This window comes from Cyprinodon tularosa, unplaced genomic scaffold, assembly GCF_016077235.1.
Source record: "Cyprinodon tularosa strain WSP-4 unplaced genomic scaffold, ASM1607723v1 ctg48, whole genome shotgun sequence".
Classification (NCBI taxonomy): Eukaryota; Metazoa; Chordata; class Actinopteri; order Cyprinodontiformes; family Cyprinodontidae; genus Cyprinodon; species Cyprinodon tularosa.
The window spans coordinates 1,201,116-1,218,134 of NW_024039207.1; the positions used below are offsets into that span (position 1 = coordinate 1,201,116).

General features: G+C 38.6%; 2 protein-coding genes across 4 annotated transcripts in view; one reads left to right on the forward strand and one right to left on the reverse strand.

Moving 5' to 3' along the window:
* Window positions 1-7,316, forward strand: part of LOC119794434 (sodium-driven chloride bicarbonate exchanger-like) — a 59,061-nt gene extending 51,745 nt beyond the window's left edge. Inside the window, exons 21-27 of one of the 3 annotated variants that reach the window (XM_038302010.1) lie at window positions 985-1,053; window positions 1,130-1,303; window positions 1,384-1,506; window positions 1,596-1,660; window positions 4,914-5,027; window positions 5,249-5,286; window positions 7,134-7,252. In XM_038302010.1, the coding sequence (XP_038157938.1) occupies window positions 985-1,053; window positions 1,130-1,303; window positions 1,384-1,506; window positions 1,596-1,660; window positions 4,914-5,027; window positions 5,249-5,261 (558 nt within the window). In that variant the 3' untranslated portion in view covers window positions 5,262-5,286; window positions 7,134-7,252. Of the gene's footprint in view, window positions 1-984; window positions 1,054-1,129; window positions 1,304-1,383; window positions 1,507-1,595; window positions 1,661-4,913; window positions 5,028-5,248; window positions 5,287-7,133 lie in introns of all 3 variants that reach the window. The other 2 variants (XM_038302008.1, XM_038302009.1) reach the window with 2 other exon arrangements.
* A 5,627-nt stretch (window positions 7,317-12,943) lies between these two features.
* Window positions 12,944-15,789, reverse strand: LOC119794435 (glucagon-1-like). Its single transcript, XM_038302011.1, has 6 exons — window positions 15,635-15,789; window positions 15,446-15,552; window positions 14,103-14,255; window positions 13,896-14,012; window positions 13,376-13,519; window positions 12,944-13,293 (listed from the first exon to the last, which is right to left on the reverse strand). Exons 2-6 carry the CDS (start codon window positions 15,547-15,549, stop codon window positions 13,269-13,271), a joined length of 543 nt encoding a protein of 180 aa, XP_038157939.1. The 5' UTR covers window positions 15,550-15,552; window positions 15,635-15,789; the 3' UTR covers window positions 12,944-13,268.
* Window positions 15,790-17,019: the final 1,230 nt, after the last annotated feature.

A 17,019-nucleotide genomic window follows, 5' to 3' on the forward strand; every position in this document is an offset into this window, starting at 1 on the left:
GATTCAAACTACTTTTTTACCCACTGATCACAGCAAACATAGCTGCCATTGTGACAGGCAAAGAAAGGATAGGGTAGCTCCGCCCAAAGCGCGTCAGAGGCGCATCAGACCCTAAAAAAATGTCTGGGTGAATTTCAAAATCATCCGAGATTTTGGTCGACTACATTGCAGCAGAACCGAGCAACCGAACCCGACCCGTTGACTGTAGCCTGGACACCAGCGGGCCTGTGCACGGCTACCATCCCCAGGTCGGGTTCGGTCGCTCTGTCCCCGGCTGCCGGCGTTCCCAGACCAGCCCCAGAGCTCACGGCTCAGTTCCAATACAGTGTACTCCTTTTCAGACGCCCAAATCTGGTCGACATAGGTGTGAACGTAGCATAGCAGTGGCTAGCTTCCAGCCGTGGCGTCCTGCGCGAGCATTGGGGGTCGATTCGTTCATGTATCAGGGTACGCACACAGGGGGGAGGAACAAGCAGACGACCATGATTGACGTGTCAGGAACCAATCGTGTACAACGGACCGCCTTTTGTGATTCGTTGGGGTTATTCTTTGATTTCTCACTGTAGCGGGGACCATTTATTTCAGTTTCACTTCCAGACCTTCTATTTCACTGCTTGCTAAGTGGCTGTGGGGAAATCTTTAAGTCAAATGGTAAAAAATGCATCAGAAAAGGTCTCCTTTAAGCCCCCTAGCCTTGATAAAGACCTTTGGAATCATGGAGTCGCTTAAACAGAACCTGTTTGACTACATGAAGTGGGCTAAAAGAGCTAAAAAACCATAAGATCAGAGCATTTTTAAACCATCACACCTTAAAATCTTTCATTTATTTCAAAATCCATGATTATTTAGAGGAAACGCATCAAAATCCAAACAAAAATATTTCTTATAAATGCTTTAAAGCAGTTTTAAAACATGTGAACAACTCGGTGGTTATGCCGTCAGCCTTAAGCGCTCTGATCCTGACTGTTTACACTCTGTTCTCAGTTCATCCCCATGCCTGTGCTTTATGGCGTCTTTCTCTACATGGGGGCGTCGTCCCTCAGAGGCATTCAGGTGAGTATGTGCAGCACCTGAAGTCATAACTAACCCAGAAAGGATTAGTTTATTAACTATCTTTGTATCTTTGAAGTTCTTCGATCGCTTGAAGCTGTTTTGCATGCCACCCAAACATCAGCCAGACTTCATCTACCTTCGACATGTACCCCTGAGGAAGGTGCACCTCTTCACCATCATCCAGCTCAGCTGCTTGGTCCTTCTCTGGGTCATTAAGACCTCCAGGGCGGCCATCGTTTTCCCCATGATGGTATCTTGACGGCTTCTTTTCATGTACATATTATTTTTTGTCCTTGCTTGCTTATCATCATCCCTCTGCTGCTTCTCCAGGTTTTGGCTCTGGTTTTTATTCGCAAGCTGCTTGATTTCATCTTCACTAAGAGAGAACTGAGCTGGCTGGATGATCTCATGCCAGAGTGGAAGAAGAAGAAGCTGGAGGATGCAGCGAAGGAGGTGCAGAAGAAGAACACAGTGTTGATCGAAAAATATTATTTATTGTTAGTGCTGCCGCTGCAGGTTCTCTGTTTCCTCTCTGTCTACAGGACGAACACAGTATTATTGCAGAAGAGGAAGGGATTGTGCAAGTACCACTGGAGGGGCACTACAAGTGAGAGATTCTCATTGTTTATTTCATTCTACATGCAGCTCTGCAGCTTTGATAAAATTCCATGAATTCCAATGTGTTTTATTGCCATTTTTATGTCAGAAACCAACATGAAGTGCAACTCATTTGTAAAGGACAATATCCAATCATCAAAAATGCATCATTATCTGATCTAACAGATGATTGGCTGAGAGTGGCAGCGTGTCAGATAAAGATCTGCTTGTCATTGGTACAAAAGTAAACAAGTATCAGGATTACTGATGCTATTAAAGTACTAAGTATTAAAGTCAGTGTCCTCTCAAAACCAGGATGTCGTTTAACCCAGAATGGACAAAAGAGCGTGAATTTATGACCAAAGGAAGTGGAGATTCATTCCATGGTTTCTGCCACTTTATCGATGCGATGTGAGCGTAAGCAGTCAAGGAAAACCTGCAATTGAACGGCGTGCGAGTACGGATTAACATAAAAGTAATAAACGTGCAGCAGCGAACTCTTCAATGTTGGCTTTTACATTAAGTTTTGTCGCTCCTTTCAAAATTCAAAATGTATTAATTTAAAATGCTTAACAATTCCTGTAATGAATGAAAAGCACAATGAAAGAAATAATGTCTCATCTAAACATCCCTCACTTAACAATAAAAGTTAACAATAACTCTCAACTCCCAATAACAGATGATACTCAGCCTCAGCAATGAACGAAATAATGTCTGTTCTGTAGGCTATTAGAAAAAATAAATTAACAAATGAGCTAATTAACAAAAAATACCTCTTGTGTAGCAAAAATTATTCAAAATGTACCCAAAACAAACAAACATATCAATAGACTATCTTTACTTTCCGAGTCCAGGTGGCTTTTCAGATTTCTTGCACCTCCATTGGACACCGAGACATATGTGCCTGCTTTGCACACTGTGCACAAGGCCTCCCATTTGTCTCGACCTGGTCTGAAAGCGGGGAAACTCTTTTGTAAATCGTCAGTAAACATACATTTGCGCTTCTGCATGTTGTTGGCGTACTGACAGCCACGCCATCTATATTCTGATTAAGAACAGGGCTGCCCGCACTGATGCGGCTCAGGAATTACGTCACACGCAGCGTTGTGCGCAGTGCCCTAGTGCCTGTAAATTTAATGGTCCAATTAAGGTAATTTAAAAAATCAGGACATTTCCTCACTTTCTAAAAAAAACAACCGGGACGCCCGGGACAGGACGTGAAATACGGATATGTCCCGGGAAATACGGACGTTTGGTCACCCTAGCTAAAGGGATGACCATAAAGACAGATCTGCTGCACACGCAGACACTTAACATAAGTTCCCAAAAGTCTGAGGCTCCTAAAAATAAAGCTATACTTTTAGAGCAGTTCAATGTGCTTTCTACAATTTCTTTTGTTGTTTAAAAAATTATCAGGCTATTTTATTATGAACGTTTCTTGTTAAAAAGATTTTTTTAACGTTTAAGTCCACATGATATGCTTTGTGGTATTCTGCACTTTAAAGATTCATCATTTGTGGTCACTTTTTAAACACCACAATGTATTAAATGAATACAAATGCTGGGAACCAATTCTTTTTTACATTTCTTTAATATTTTTCTCTTTAAACTACTAAGAATTTACCCGATTCTTATGTACACCTTAGTAATTTAATGATATGCAGCACAATGTCCTCCTTTTTGGTGCTATAGAATGGCCATCCTAGTCCCTACCCAGTTATCTGAATCCTCTGTCCTACCTCCTTTTATGGAGCCTAGGCAGAAGTTCAGCTAAATAAATGATTACTTACCCAACGCCCGCCTCTGTCACAAGCCAATCAGTTCTTAACCACACCTCCACGTAACCCAATTAGCATCCTTTGCACATCTTAAAACGTCGCCAAATCCACATCTCAGTCTGCTACCCAAAGCCTTGGCAGTGGTAGCACCATGTCAGACTTTGACTCAGTTGACCCGATTCACCCGCCTCCTGCCCCTTCTCCACCATCGTAGCCAAGCTTCATCAGAGGGCCATTCCTCCAGGACTCTTGCTGCGTTCCGCGTCTCATTTCAACCGGTCCGGCAGAAGACCGCCATGTTGAGCCTGGTTCTGCCAGAGGTTTCTTTCCAAAGGGGAGTTTTTCCTCTCCACTATCGCTCCATGCTTGCTCATCATGGACAGGTTCATGCAACCTGTGTTATCCAAGCTGGATTCTCGTCTTCGAGGTCCCAGAGTGAAGCTCTAGTATCAGCTCATGCAGTTCACTGGATCTCTTCATACAGCAGTCATGAACTGACCAACTTCATCCATTTCCAGTCCACCACCAGTTTCAGGCCTGGGGGGGAACCTACCTACTCCTACTCCCGTTTATGCATATCAAAGCAAAATACATTCCACTCTAATGTCTCCTGCCGAGGTCTGAGTGCAAAAGACTAAAGTAAATGTATCAATAAAACTCTTCTAATTGTATTTCTTTTGTGTGAGTTTTTCAGGTTGAAATCTTTCCCTTCACTCTGCCTTCTTTCCTTTCATCCTTGTGACCTCATAACCTTCCCCTCCAGCCATTCTGACCCTCTTTCTTTCCTTCCTTTCTTCCATGTGTCCTTCTTCCTTTCACTTCTGCCCTTCCTTTTGATGTTAATTTCTAATTTATAAGGTACTTGTGTCCTACTTCTCTTCCCTTTGTTCTTCATTCTTTGTATCCAACCACTCTTTGTTTGTGATATCCATTCATTCCCCTTCCTTTCCTTTCTTGCGTCCTACCTCCCTTCTCCTGTTTAGCCTTTAATTATGTTCTTCCTCTCTTGCATCCTTCTTTCCTTCTTCCTTTACCTTTTTAATCATAGTGGGAATTCCTAGAGGAGACTTTCCTAAATTTCTCTGTCTGTATGTCAGCCTTAAGGTCAAAGCAACCTTTTTTTTTTATTTTCTGTTTTATACTGAACAAAAAGGTCTGAGAACCCTTTAATTTTCCTATGTAACATGCAGGAGCTCTGTGCATATAGTAGCTGTGAGGAAAACGTGTAGAAGGACTCTATGGTCATGGAACAATGACTAAGATGAAACATTTAATTTTGCCACACATTTATGTGGCATTAGATACACAATACAGTTTAAATCGAAGCCCATAGAAATGTGCAAAGAAAAAACATTTAATATAATGTTTTCCCTATTCCAGTCAGTCTTTGTATGTTGAATGTCGTCTTTCTTTAGTTCTATTCTCTGCAAATAAATGAGAAAACATTAAGAGTGAAACACTGACCTCTTCTCTGTGTGTTTAAAGGAGTGATCCAGCCACAGTGAACATCACTGACGAGATGTCCAAAGGATCTTTTGGGAACGTGTGGAAGGCTGTGAGTCCAGCTGAGAGCTCTAAAAAGGAACCGAGCTCAAAAGGGTAAGCCTCTTATTCCCAACACTTAACATCTGCATAATGCTAAATGATTTTGTGCTGGAAAAAATATTAATTTCAAGTTACAGGTTTATTTTTCTCCTGAGCTACATTTTTTCACCAGTAAAGATGTGAATTTCAGAGCAGCTGTGCCCTTGCAGATTTCCCTCTGCGTAGACTAACATAGTATGTCCTGCCTGCTTCTCTCGCTCCATCCTACCCCTAAGCTCCCCTTCCTAACCTCTCAGAAGCTGATATCCCAAAGGTAAGCTGTTCCCTGCAGTCCCTGTCGGCATGCAGAGTCTCATTTTGTCTTTACTCCAATCTGTTGCACGATAAAAAAAAGACACTCTGTAGCACGGGTGTCAAATTTCAGTCCTCTCAACTTTTAATTCAATTCACTTCAGTTTATTTATATTCAGAACATGTCATCTCAAGGCACTTTACGGTTCACCAGATCATCCAGTCAAATTGATTCAAAGTTTTCTATCTAAGGAAAACCAGTTGATTGCATCGACTCATTGACTCAAATGCAATCTCTCACACTAAGCATGCTTGTGGCGACAGTGGAGAGGAAAAACTCCCTTTTAACAGGAAGAAACTTCCAGCAGAACCAGACTCAGTGTGAGCGGCCATCTGCTGAGGCCGACTGGGGTTCAATGAGACAGAAGCAGAGATACAGAAAGCAGCTGTCAATAAACCTCAATCAAATATATGGCTTATTTGAAAATGGGTAGGAGGTTCAGCCATCTAATTCAGGTGTTTTAGATTTTGTTAAAATGAGGAAGTTATGTCCCCTAAAAAAGGCTGTTGCGCCTCGGGGCTTCCTCACGGTTCTTTTCCTTGGAGCAAGTTATTTACTACTCTTAATTCAAACTGGGTAAAACCATATAAAAAGGATTATAAAACAGGAGTAAAAAAGTAACAGAGTTTATTCCAGATCAGGTCATTACAGGACAGAGAAAAATCACAACCGTGAGCGTCCGGCAAAGATTGAGCCCCGAGCAAGGTCATCTTCTCCTTCTTATAGCTCATGAGTCCATGTGTTGCATCATGTGGATGTTTAGCTGTCCGTAACAGAAACTGACACGCCATCCATGCCCTGACCTGTATGCATCTTGCCTCTATGCCCAAGATTACCGATACATCTCCTCTATCAGTCCGGCTCCAAGATGTGCCCATATCCTGTGTATCTTAAAAGACAAGAAGGCTGTCCTATTTAGATGACCTCCGTACTCACAGTGACGTCCGCAATGTGAAGGAAGGCCTTCTACTCTATCTAATCTGGCTAACAGAATAACAACGCACATGATGTATAAAGAATAAATCTAACAATTTAAACCAGCAGGACTGAACTCTGACACCCCTGGCACAGTATTGGTTAATACTGTAGTATTAATTGATTATCTTTAAATAGTTCATGTTGTCAGGGTGTGCATGTTAAGACGACATTTTGAATCAATTTGTAAAACTCTTCATATCATTTAAACAGTTTTTTGTGTTGTAACAACAAACTTAGAGTAACACTAATTGTGATATTTATGAGGTGGAAGGAAAAGGATTAAATTTAACAAATAAGAATCTGGCAATTTGTCATGTATTCAGGTCCCTTTTTTTTATTTTTTACCACACATGTTCGGCCACTGATAATTACTACAGTAGTAGAACCATCTTTTGTTACCATTATAGCTCTGGCTGTAATTGTTGTTTTTATCCAGACTAATTCCCAAAGGGGACCCTGTTTGTTAATTAGGTGACTTTTAAAGTTCATTCCAATACAAATTAAGGTCATATTTTCATATTCTTATTTGTAAAAAAAAACATTTAAACCTTGTTTCCTTTTGCCTCTTGCTTAATATTATCATTCTCCCGTTATGAAGTACTTTACTTTATGAAGTAGCTGACTGTAGGATGATTTGGTAGGTGTCTGTAAAATGTTACTGAATATTTCTGCACCTTAAATTATACCCAAATCCAATCTTCAGTCATACATCCTTCAGATATATTTGCATGTTTTGTTTGCATGTCCCTAACAATTACCCCATTAGCTCTAATTTCATCCTAACATTACATTTGCTTTAAGTTTTTATCTTTTTGTTTTCCTCCCAAAAGTTGTGCCAGAAGCGGTGAAAAGCGACACAAGAAGAGGAGGCATGACAAGAGCTTGGATAAGGAGACGAGTTTGTAATGACACATACTGGCGACGCCACTGTGCTGTCAATCAGTAAATACAAAAAAAAAAATAGAAAAAGAAGCAAAACAAATATACCGTGCCACACTCAACCACCTATGTACTGTGCTACACTGTGTTTTTAGTCATGTAAGTCCGTGTGCAAGCTGTTCAAAGGCAAGGCGTGTTTGTTGGGAAACATAAACAGCATAAGGAAACTTGCTGGGAAAAAACACCAAGTAAAGCAGGCAGAAGGAAAAGTCAAGTTTGGACATATTCTGGTACACATGCAGACCGGTAAGGCATATGTCAGTGATCACTTTGTGAAGATCTAGCATATCTACAGAGGGTACATCATAGTGTTGCATGTGGAGTGGTGCTTCAGCATCATTTCTGTATCTTACAGCATTGGCTGAAGCAGGGTGTCCAACAATTAAACTCTATCCAGTGGAGTTTAATGGATTTTTGAAGCCGTCTTCTCTTTCTGAGGATCTTCCCAATCCAAGAATCTGCCTCTTAGACATTGCTCCACAAGTAACATTCAAACATCCCTCTGATGCCCCATCTAGACCAGAGAAATTTTATATTTTTGTTTATTTATTTTTTTGTAAATACAAACAAAAATTGTTCCTTTAAGTGTTTCACACAGAGATGAGTTTTAGACCTGATAATAAAATAAGATCCAATAAAACCTTGCTTTAAAAATCAGTTAGATTTACCATTTGAAATAATACATAATCAGAATCAATGTGGATAGAATTAGAAATTAAAGAGCACTTTTAATTAAATTCACTTAAATTCAGTTTATTTATATAGCACCAATTCACAACACGTTATCTGAAGGCACTTAACAAAGACAATTCAACCAGATCATACAGTCAAATTGATTCAAAGTTTCCTATCTAAGGAAAACCTGCTGATTGCATCGACTCAAAGGCAATCCCTAACAGTAAGCATGCTTGTAGTGACAGTGGAGAGGAAAAACTCCCCTTTAACAGGAAGAAACCTCCAGCAGAACCAGGCTCAGAGGCCGACTGGTGTTTAAGGAAATCAAATGTGCAAAAAAAACAAAAACAACAATTTTTGCAATTTCACTAAGTTTTTATAATCAAGCAGGCTTTGTGGGTTTGGCGAGACTTAACTTATCCACTCAGATCTGCAACTTTTTATGCAGTGCTCCTAAAAAGTCCTTTTCTTATGTTAAAATGCATTTCAAACTCTGGTACTTAGATAATTTGATATATATTGCAATGGTACTGGTGATAAAAAAGTTTTCTGCTCTAAATGAGATGCTTTGAATCAGTTTAATTCTAATTTCTGGTCTGCATGTGTATCAGAATTTTGTCAAAATTGACCTTTCTTTCTGGTGGCCTAGCTTGGTGCGGACCATAAGTTACGATGATGATACTGTACCAGCAAAAGTGTGAAGCCAGAATTATGATTCCAACAATACCTTAGTCAACAGGCCAATTGCTGACAGATTTTAAATGATTTTAACAACTCCTTTCTTCGTATTTTGTATGTTTTTATATTTTTCCAAGAACAACTGCAAGTTGTCTCTTCAAACACCTGCCACAGGAAGTGCAAATGCATTTTATGTGGAGCATTAAATGCTGCAGCAGAATTTCGCACCTTAGGATAGAAAACAGATTTGATGTCGGCCAGAACTGATCCAACTCAGAGGTACCTTAGAGCGCTGGCTGCGTAACTTTCTGAAAGTATACATTTTATATATACTATAATGTAAATCTAAATGTCTATGTGTCAGTGACTGTATTCACCTTTGATGTTGCACATATAAATGTTTCTCCTTCAGTCGAGCGTTTTTCCTCGGTTTGGCCTCCTGAGAAATTTCCATTTTAGCCATCTTACTGAGAATGAACTGAGAAGATTGATACCTTAGATGGGCCCTGGGTCAATTTGCCTTTCCTCAATTTGTACCAACATGTTGATATTTAATTTGTAAATCTTAAAACCAAAACATTTCATAGCCATGAACCTCAACCATGGTAAATCAGTTGAATTACTTCTTCTTGTAGTTTGAAAATCCAAGAAATCCTTAATTCCTATGTACACATTAATTTGATTATAGACAAAATGTACAATACATTTTTGTTTATTTTAATTTCAATAATATTCCCGGTTTAGTCAGTTGTCTTGATGAATTATTATCCTAAAATCAGACATGGAGCTGACAGATATTTACAATCCAAGACATAAAAGCATAATTTATAACGGTATACAACAGATCACAGATATTTTCTTCAGATTGTAATGGGATGCTCCCATACAAAAAAGAAATGGCAAAGGAGTGTAACAGACACATACTAAAGCTAGCATGAGGTTAGCTTTTTAAGCACAACGATTAGAAATGGTTGCTAATTTCGAGCAACGTTCAATTCATTTCAATTTATTTATATAGCTCCAAATCACAACGCATGTCATCTCAAGTCACTTTACAGTTCACCAGATCATTCAGTCAAATTGATTCAAAGTTTTCTATCTAAGGAAAACCAGTTGATTGCATCGACTCATGGACTCGAAGGCAATCTCTCACACTCTCCATGCTTGTAGCAACAGTGGAGAGGAAAAACTCCCTTTTAACAGGAAGAAACCTCCAGCAGAACCAGGCTCAGTGTGAGCGGCCATCTGCTGAGGCCGACTGGGGTTCAAGGAGACAGAAGCAGAGATACAAAAAGCAGAGATTCTGTCAACCAGCTCAACAGGAAAAACAGTCAGGCAGAAGAAACATGTCCCAAACTACAACTACAAACTAAAAGTATGAAATTGCGAAGGGAAAGAATGACCAGTAACCCCCTCTCATATCATTAAAAGACCCAAAGCTAAAGTTACTGAGAGGTTCTACTTGGCTGAACACAAAGACTGAAAATGTGGAAAATGGTTATCCAGCTTCTAGAAATAATACCTAAAGTTGATAAGCACTTTATATCTTCTTGTTTTGACTTCAAATTGAGTTTTTTGTGCAAAATATGAATCAACATCATTAATAAAAGAGCCAAATCAATCCTTGAACTTTTCCAATGTAAGGAAATCAAATGGCCCTTTTCTCTGCTTTGTTTGGCAAAAAACAAAATAAGGGCCAAACTGCTCCATATTAAATAGGAAAAGATTGAGCATAAAATATCCTAAACTACAAAGGTACTAAATAGCAAAAAAGGAACTTGAAGCTAAAGCAAGTGGAAGGCTAGTTAAGACGATAGCACAAAGATTGTAAAACCTGACGAGTATCTAAAAATAACTAAAACAATTACAGCTTAGGTGCCCTAATTATTATTCTTTGGGTTTCATTATAAAAGAAAATGCTGAAATGCTATTTTTGCAGAACTGAATTTAAAATCAGTCCTTGCTAGTTTTAGCATATAATCATGCAAGAAATTCAATTTTAATTAACTAGAATATATAGCTGACAAGCACTTTATATCTTCTTTGTTTCATTCCAGAAAGCTTGTAAAATGTAATTTGCTCCAAACAGAAATCTAAATTTGCGCTCATTCAGTTAATAAACACCAGAGCCATATCAGTCTTTTCAATTTACTCTTCGAAAAGTAAGAAAGTGAATGGTTATTTATTTTCTAACGCAGTACGTTTCTGGGGCAGCTTCATTGAAAACAGTATTTTCCAGCTTGCATGGCAGCATAGTTCAGTAACTTGTAACCTAAGCTAATATTAACTACCTTTTGCTTAAAGCGGAGAGAAACTTGCTTAACTTTTGGGTGATTGTACATGTAGCTCAATGTTTTCCAGCCACATACTCTGTCACAATGTCAGTAAGTGTCATCTATGGACATGTGGTCTCCTCTGAAATCCACCTTGTGTGTGTTAGCATCCGAATCTAATTGTTTAAAAAAAAAGATATAATAAACAAATCCTGCATGATGGTGAAATTATTTCACTGCAGGATCATGGTTTCTTCTAGAGATGCAATAATCCTATTCTTTTCTTCTGGTAAGGGCAAAATGTAAATGGTAAAGAGTCTTAACAATGTATAATACATAGTATATTTTATTCATGTAAAATGTTACTAATATATTACTAATATGAGACGTGTTGATTTCAAACTTTTGTCGTTTATCTCCCCCCCACTGTCTAATTGATAGTTCTTTGCTGATAAGAGGAATCAATCATGGGTCAGAATTAAATCAGTATTTAAATATTTTTGACCAGTTCTGGGTGATATTTTGCCTTAAATTTGGTCTTATTAGACAGGCACTTTGTGTTTAACAATTTAAGTCACCCTATCAGTTTAGAACTGTTGTGCAGTTGTAATTAGTTTCATGAGAATGAGAGTGTGTGTGAAAGAGATGATAAATAAAACTATAAAACAGCTACAATTGTTTGGGACTTTTTTTTTTATATGTCATATTTTTCAACTAAGGGAATGTTTTTTTTTTTTTTTTAGACCTTTACAATTACACCAGTCCTGTATAGCAGCTGCCTTTTTTAACACTAGGGTAAAAATGTGTTTCTGATTTTTAGTCTGTGTATTTTATTTAGATATTGTGACACAAAAACAATCTGACGATTTTGAAGTGGAATATAAACTGTATTCGGTTAGAAATCTGGAAAAATATAGCATCCATTCTTATTCAGGCTGTGCTGTTCTGCTGTCCCTAAATCAGGGGCGGAGCTAGATGGGGGGCCAGGGGTGACCATGGCCACCCTTAGCCAATCAGATGCAGATACTTTGCAGAATGATTACTGATAAAAGTAGGTAATTGAATAGATGTTAGCCCAAAACTCAAACCTGAAAGAATTTTACCCACTATACCTTTTATCTAGAAAGCACGGATTTATGAATATATTCGTCTATTTGTTAGCAAAGACTGTGGGAAAATACAGTTTGTCTTTATTTAGAAAATATGGATATTTTGCTAATTAATTTTCCTGTTGGAACATTGTTGATTGACAGAGAGGTTTTGGTGCCTATCTGCTTTCGGCCACCTAAGTGTACATTGGTTATTGCCTGGCCACCCTTGTAAAAATGCTCTGGCTACGCCTCTGCCTTAAATAAAACCCAATTACAATCCAGTGATAATTTAATTTGTTTGTTTTCTTTAAGCGCAGGTTTGTAACAGTTGCATTTTTTATTTTTCCCACCTGACTCAATACCTTTAAACCTACTTTAGTGATAGCAACAGCTAACACTAAAGTGGTAGCCAAAGCATGTACTTAAGTGTCCACTTGGGAAACATCCACACTCAAGTGCCCTCTCAGGAGCCAAATCATAGGCTAAACTGCCTTCTTGGGGGCTAAAGGCTTGCTAAACTGCTCTCTAAGAAGCCAAAACACTTGCTAAAATGCCCTCTTGTAAGCCAAATTTGTTTTAAACTGCCCTCAAGTGTCCTGTTGGAAGTCAAAGCACTTGCCGAATGCCCCGTTGGGAGCCAAGTCGCTTGATGCAGTGCCCTCTTGGGAGGCCCTTTTTTTTCTGCCCCTGCCCTTCAAAAAGTCTATGCATGCCACTGGCATGCAACCTTTGCAAAGCAAAAAATGGTAACATTATAAAAAAGAAAAAAAAAAAGATAATGACTACAATGTTAAATTCTAAAAATGCTGGGATTAAATCAATATTTTAGTTGCTTTTTAAATGATACAAGTCAGGTTCTATATAGTCAAGTTGTAAAAATACGAAATAATATTCCCTTCATTTCGCCTTATAATGCCCTAAAATCTTAGCAGATTGTGCACTTTTAGGAACTGCTGTATATAAACCCAAACAAAGGACACAAAGTTGAAATAAATGACGAGGTTTATTTAGCAGAGTAAAATATTCTTTTGATGTGACAATCAAGTGCTTTCCATACGACTACCTGAGACAGAACACCTGGTGTTCCTGTTTGCAGCTTAGAAATATAGAAAATAAGTTTCATTTGTAGAAAATTTCATGCCCTGAATTTCATTTTCTTTCCTTGTGCACCTTCAATCTGTGGAAGAATAGCGTTTCTTTGTATCTTTGCAATACATTCAAAGTGAAGTAAAAAAAAATTGACATTACAACATGCAAAGCATAATGGCTTCCTCCTGAGTATGGCTTTAGTGGGCCTTTGAGGAGACTCTCATTGGTCGCCTTGCCTTTTGTTGCTGCAAAAAACAAAAACAATCAAAGTAATCTGAGAAAAGCAAACCAGAGCATTTGTGCAATCAGCTGTTATGACTGTGTTACCTCTCCCCTGTAGGTTTAGAGGTCATGACCCAGAGTAAGTATTCTTTGGCAGCCATGGCGTCCAGCACCTTGTTCACATCGCTGGTGAAGCTTCCATCTACATGCCTCCTGCTGAACGTCTTAGCCAGCGTGTCCATTTGCGATCTATGTACAAAAGGACACAATGTAAACAGTGCCCATCAAGGGTCAGCGACCCTTTTAGACCTACAAGCCAACAGATGTTGCTATAGCCTACATTGATGTAAGCGTTTTTATATTTGCTTCTCTCGTGTGTTTTGTGGTTCATCCCATTGCTAGCAAATAGAGATACATCGAATCAACACAGTGGAAAGGTTCATGTGATTTATTTGATCACAACAATGAGAGGAAAGGAAAAGGGGAAGGGAAACACAAAGCAGATGATTGGCTCAAGATCAGTCTGGTTCCCTTGATGGAATCACGGAGGAAGCGGACAGGCAGGTGGTTTTTCGGAGACTTTGAAGCTGCATGGAGGAGGAGGAGGAAGAAGGGATTGGCCTACTCTCTTCTGATTTCTCCAGACTTGAGCTTGGACACAAAGTCTTTGATAGCTTGGTCCTTGAGGTAGGAGCTCACATCGCTGGTGAAGGTTCCGTCTGCATGACGTTTTTCAGCACTGCTGGTAAAAAAAAGAGAAGGAGAAAAACCTGAAACTCATAAAGTTTTACATTACAAAAGGGTTTGACTTCTTAAATGTTCTGCCACCAACCCGCTTCTTTTTTCACTCATTAGCCATCGAACAAAGTCCTGGGCCTTCCTGTCCTCCAGGTATTTGCTGTAGTCGTTTGAAAACGTTCCCTCAGAGTGTCTCTTCATGTTCGACAGCTCCCTGGGCTCGCTGTCTAATGTGTCTTCCTCAAAGCTGCAGCAGATGGAAGGCATCATGTCACCTTTTGGTCATTTCTCAGACTCAGAATTTAGAGACAGAAATCGTTTGTTTTTCAACTGGTTACAGTAAACCATAAAGGGATAGCTCAGGATTTTTGAAATTAAGTTGAAACATTCAGTTTAAAATAACTCCCTCTTGTAGCTGGATATAAAACCCATTGTGTAACCGCACAAAAATACATGCTTAAAGAGAATTGATAAAGTTTGTATTCTGCTCAGTTATGCCTAATGTTGCTAATCCCCCAATAATCCCCACATTTATATCTACTCTATATTCATCTTAATATCTACTTTTTAGATTAAATAAATGATGCAATATGGCATTTGATCATTTTTTAATGCATTGGGCACTTATTTATGTAGGAGCTCTTAATTATGCACATAGGACATGGAGATAGGAGGGTGTGCACCTCTGTTAATCCTCCTGTGAGAAACACTAACAAACGGAAAAAGTTTTTAAATGCAATAGAAGAATTTAATCAAAAATTATACCTCATCAAACAGTGGCAGCATAAACCGCTGTTATGAATTTTTACGTTGGGCTTTTTTTAGATAGACCTCAAATTCTTTTCCAAATAGATATTCCTTGAGCAGAACATTTATTCTCCAGGTGCGGAATATTTATATTGTTAAAACACTTTACAGTACAGTATTTCTTTTTATTTTTTTTAACTCTTCACTATTATGTTATTCTTGTGCACTTTTCTAAGGTCCATATTTGTTTGACCATTTGTTTTTCTATAATCTTTTTGCTGCTGTACACACCAGAATTTCCTCATTGTGGGACAATAAAGTGTTTTCTATTATGTTCTATTCTATTACTCTTTATTCTGTATTGCACTCTGGTTCAGTTTAGGCTGGTTTTCGTAGAGTTGTTTTGTAAAACTAAAAGCTGTATGATCTTATAATGTAACATGTTTTTTTTTTAATCTTTATCATCACAAAACAACTGATAAGACTTTTTTAACCACTTACTAAATGCTTACTAAATACACTGGTATCAATTTTAGTCCAATTTCATGTTATAACTGTTGAGCCATTTAAGTCTGACGATGAGAGCTTAAACTTTTGCTCAGGTTTTATATATATATTTTTTCCTCTTGTATGTCACAGGCTTGTTAGAGTTAGAGTTGATCTGACTGTGCTACACCTACAGGGTTTTACCTTAAGCTGTCCTCCATGCCGAGTAGAGGAACCTGCCAGCTGAGCTGCGCAAAGCCCAGGACCAGGAGGAGGCCGGCCAAGAAGTGGATGTTTCTCATGGTCATAAGCTGCGACATAGAACAAGGCATGAATGTGGAAAACTTGTCAGCTGAAGGTAAACCCATATAAAGGCAAGAAGTTTAAACTCACCTTCTATTTTTCCCTTCCAAACGGTGCTGATAGTTCCTCTCCTGGGCGTCTCTGTATAACCACCTGCTCTTATCTTCCAGGTTTATATACTGCAAGAGGACGTCCCAAATCCTCAGGTGGACCTGTTTTACCCCCCAGACCAGTCATCTCATTACTCTCAACCCATTAGACACAGGGCCCTTCTTCGACGGGCAAGTAAACGAGCCGAGCGTTTGTTCATTTGAAAGGTGGAAAGACGCAGTTCATGCGTGATGCCTGCTTGTACTTAGGTGTTAAGATCAAACAACTGCTGCTCATCCTGTCAAACAGACAGTCAGGGAGATGCTCTAATGTGCTACTGTGTCATCACAATGAGGAGCGATTGCTACGCTGCTGTATTTGGACAATGAGTCAGTATTAGAGGCTTCTTTCCAATCAGATGCAGAGAATTGGAAATATTGATCAGTTTTTGCATCAGCGGCAGTGAGGTTTACAACTCGGACGCTCAATAACGTTCCGTAAACGGCTCATATTCCCTTTTCTCTTCATCAGTTAGAAATGAAAGTAAATGTAACTTTAATTTTTTCTGGTAAAGCACTTTATTAAACTGTGAAAAAGTTATCAAAAAGCAAGACCTTTAAAAGCGCAAATAGCTGCTTCATGTCAAAAAAAGCAAAAGTTAATGGAAACGCAACACAGAAGGATTTATTTCTTTTTCATTAATTAAATGCATTTTATTGGTAGTGCTTGGTAGACTTTTTTATATATATACTTCATAGTATTTTATTATTTTATGATGGATCAAAGCAAAGTGGTGCATTAGATATTTTTTCCTACATTTTTCACCATTAAAAAAATTTGGGGATGTTTGTATTGTTACATCAAATAATAACAGGATAATTATCTCAGTCACTGCTCTGGGTTTTAGGTCAGGGCGCCAGTCAAGCTCAAATCAAACTCCAGAAATCTATCCCCAGCAGCTCTCCAACAATTGTTCTTTAATTGATCTGGATGTCACATTAAAAGTATAAAGGAGGATGTTCTTTTTCCAGGTAAACCATCTAAATAATTGGTCCTCCTAATTGTCAATCATTCTGATGATATATTATAGATTTACGTAAGGCCGTCTTATGTGCTCATAACAAATTTTCACTTACATGGGGTGAGTGTGACATAGTAGAAAAATGGCAAATCTTCTTTTGCACAGTAAGCTTGTATAAGTGATGCAAACAGCAACTTCTAAAGTAGGGGTCACCAACGCGGTGCCCTCAGGCACCAAGGGGCCTTCAAGGACCACATGGGGTGCCCTCTTCGTCTTCTGAAAACAAAAGAACTCACTCAGTGGGTTAAGTTTAATTTTTTTTTATTCTGTTGCTCTTCTTTTTAATCATTTATGTATTATTTCA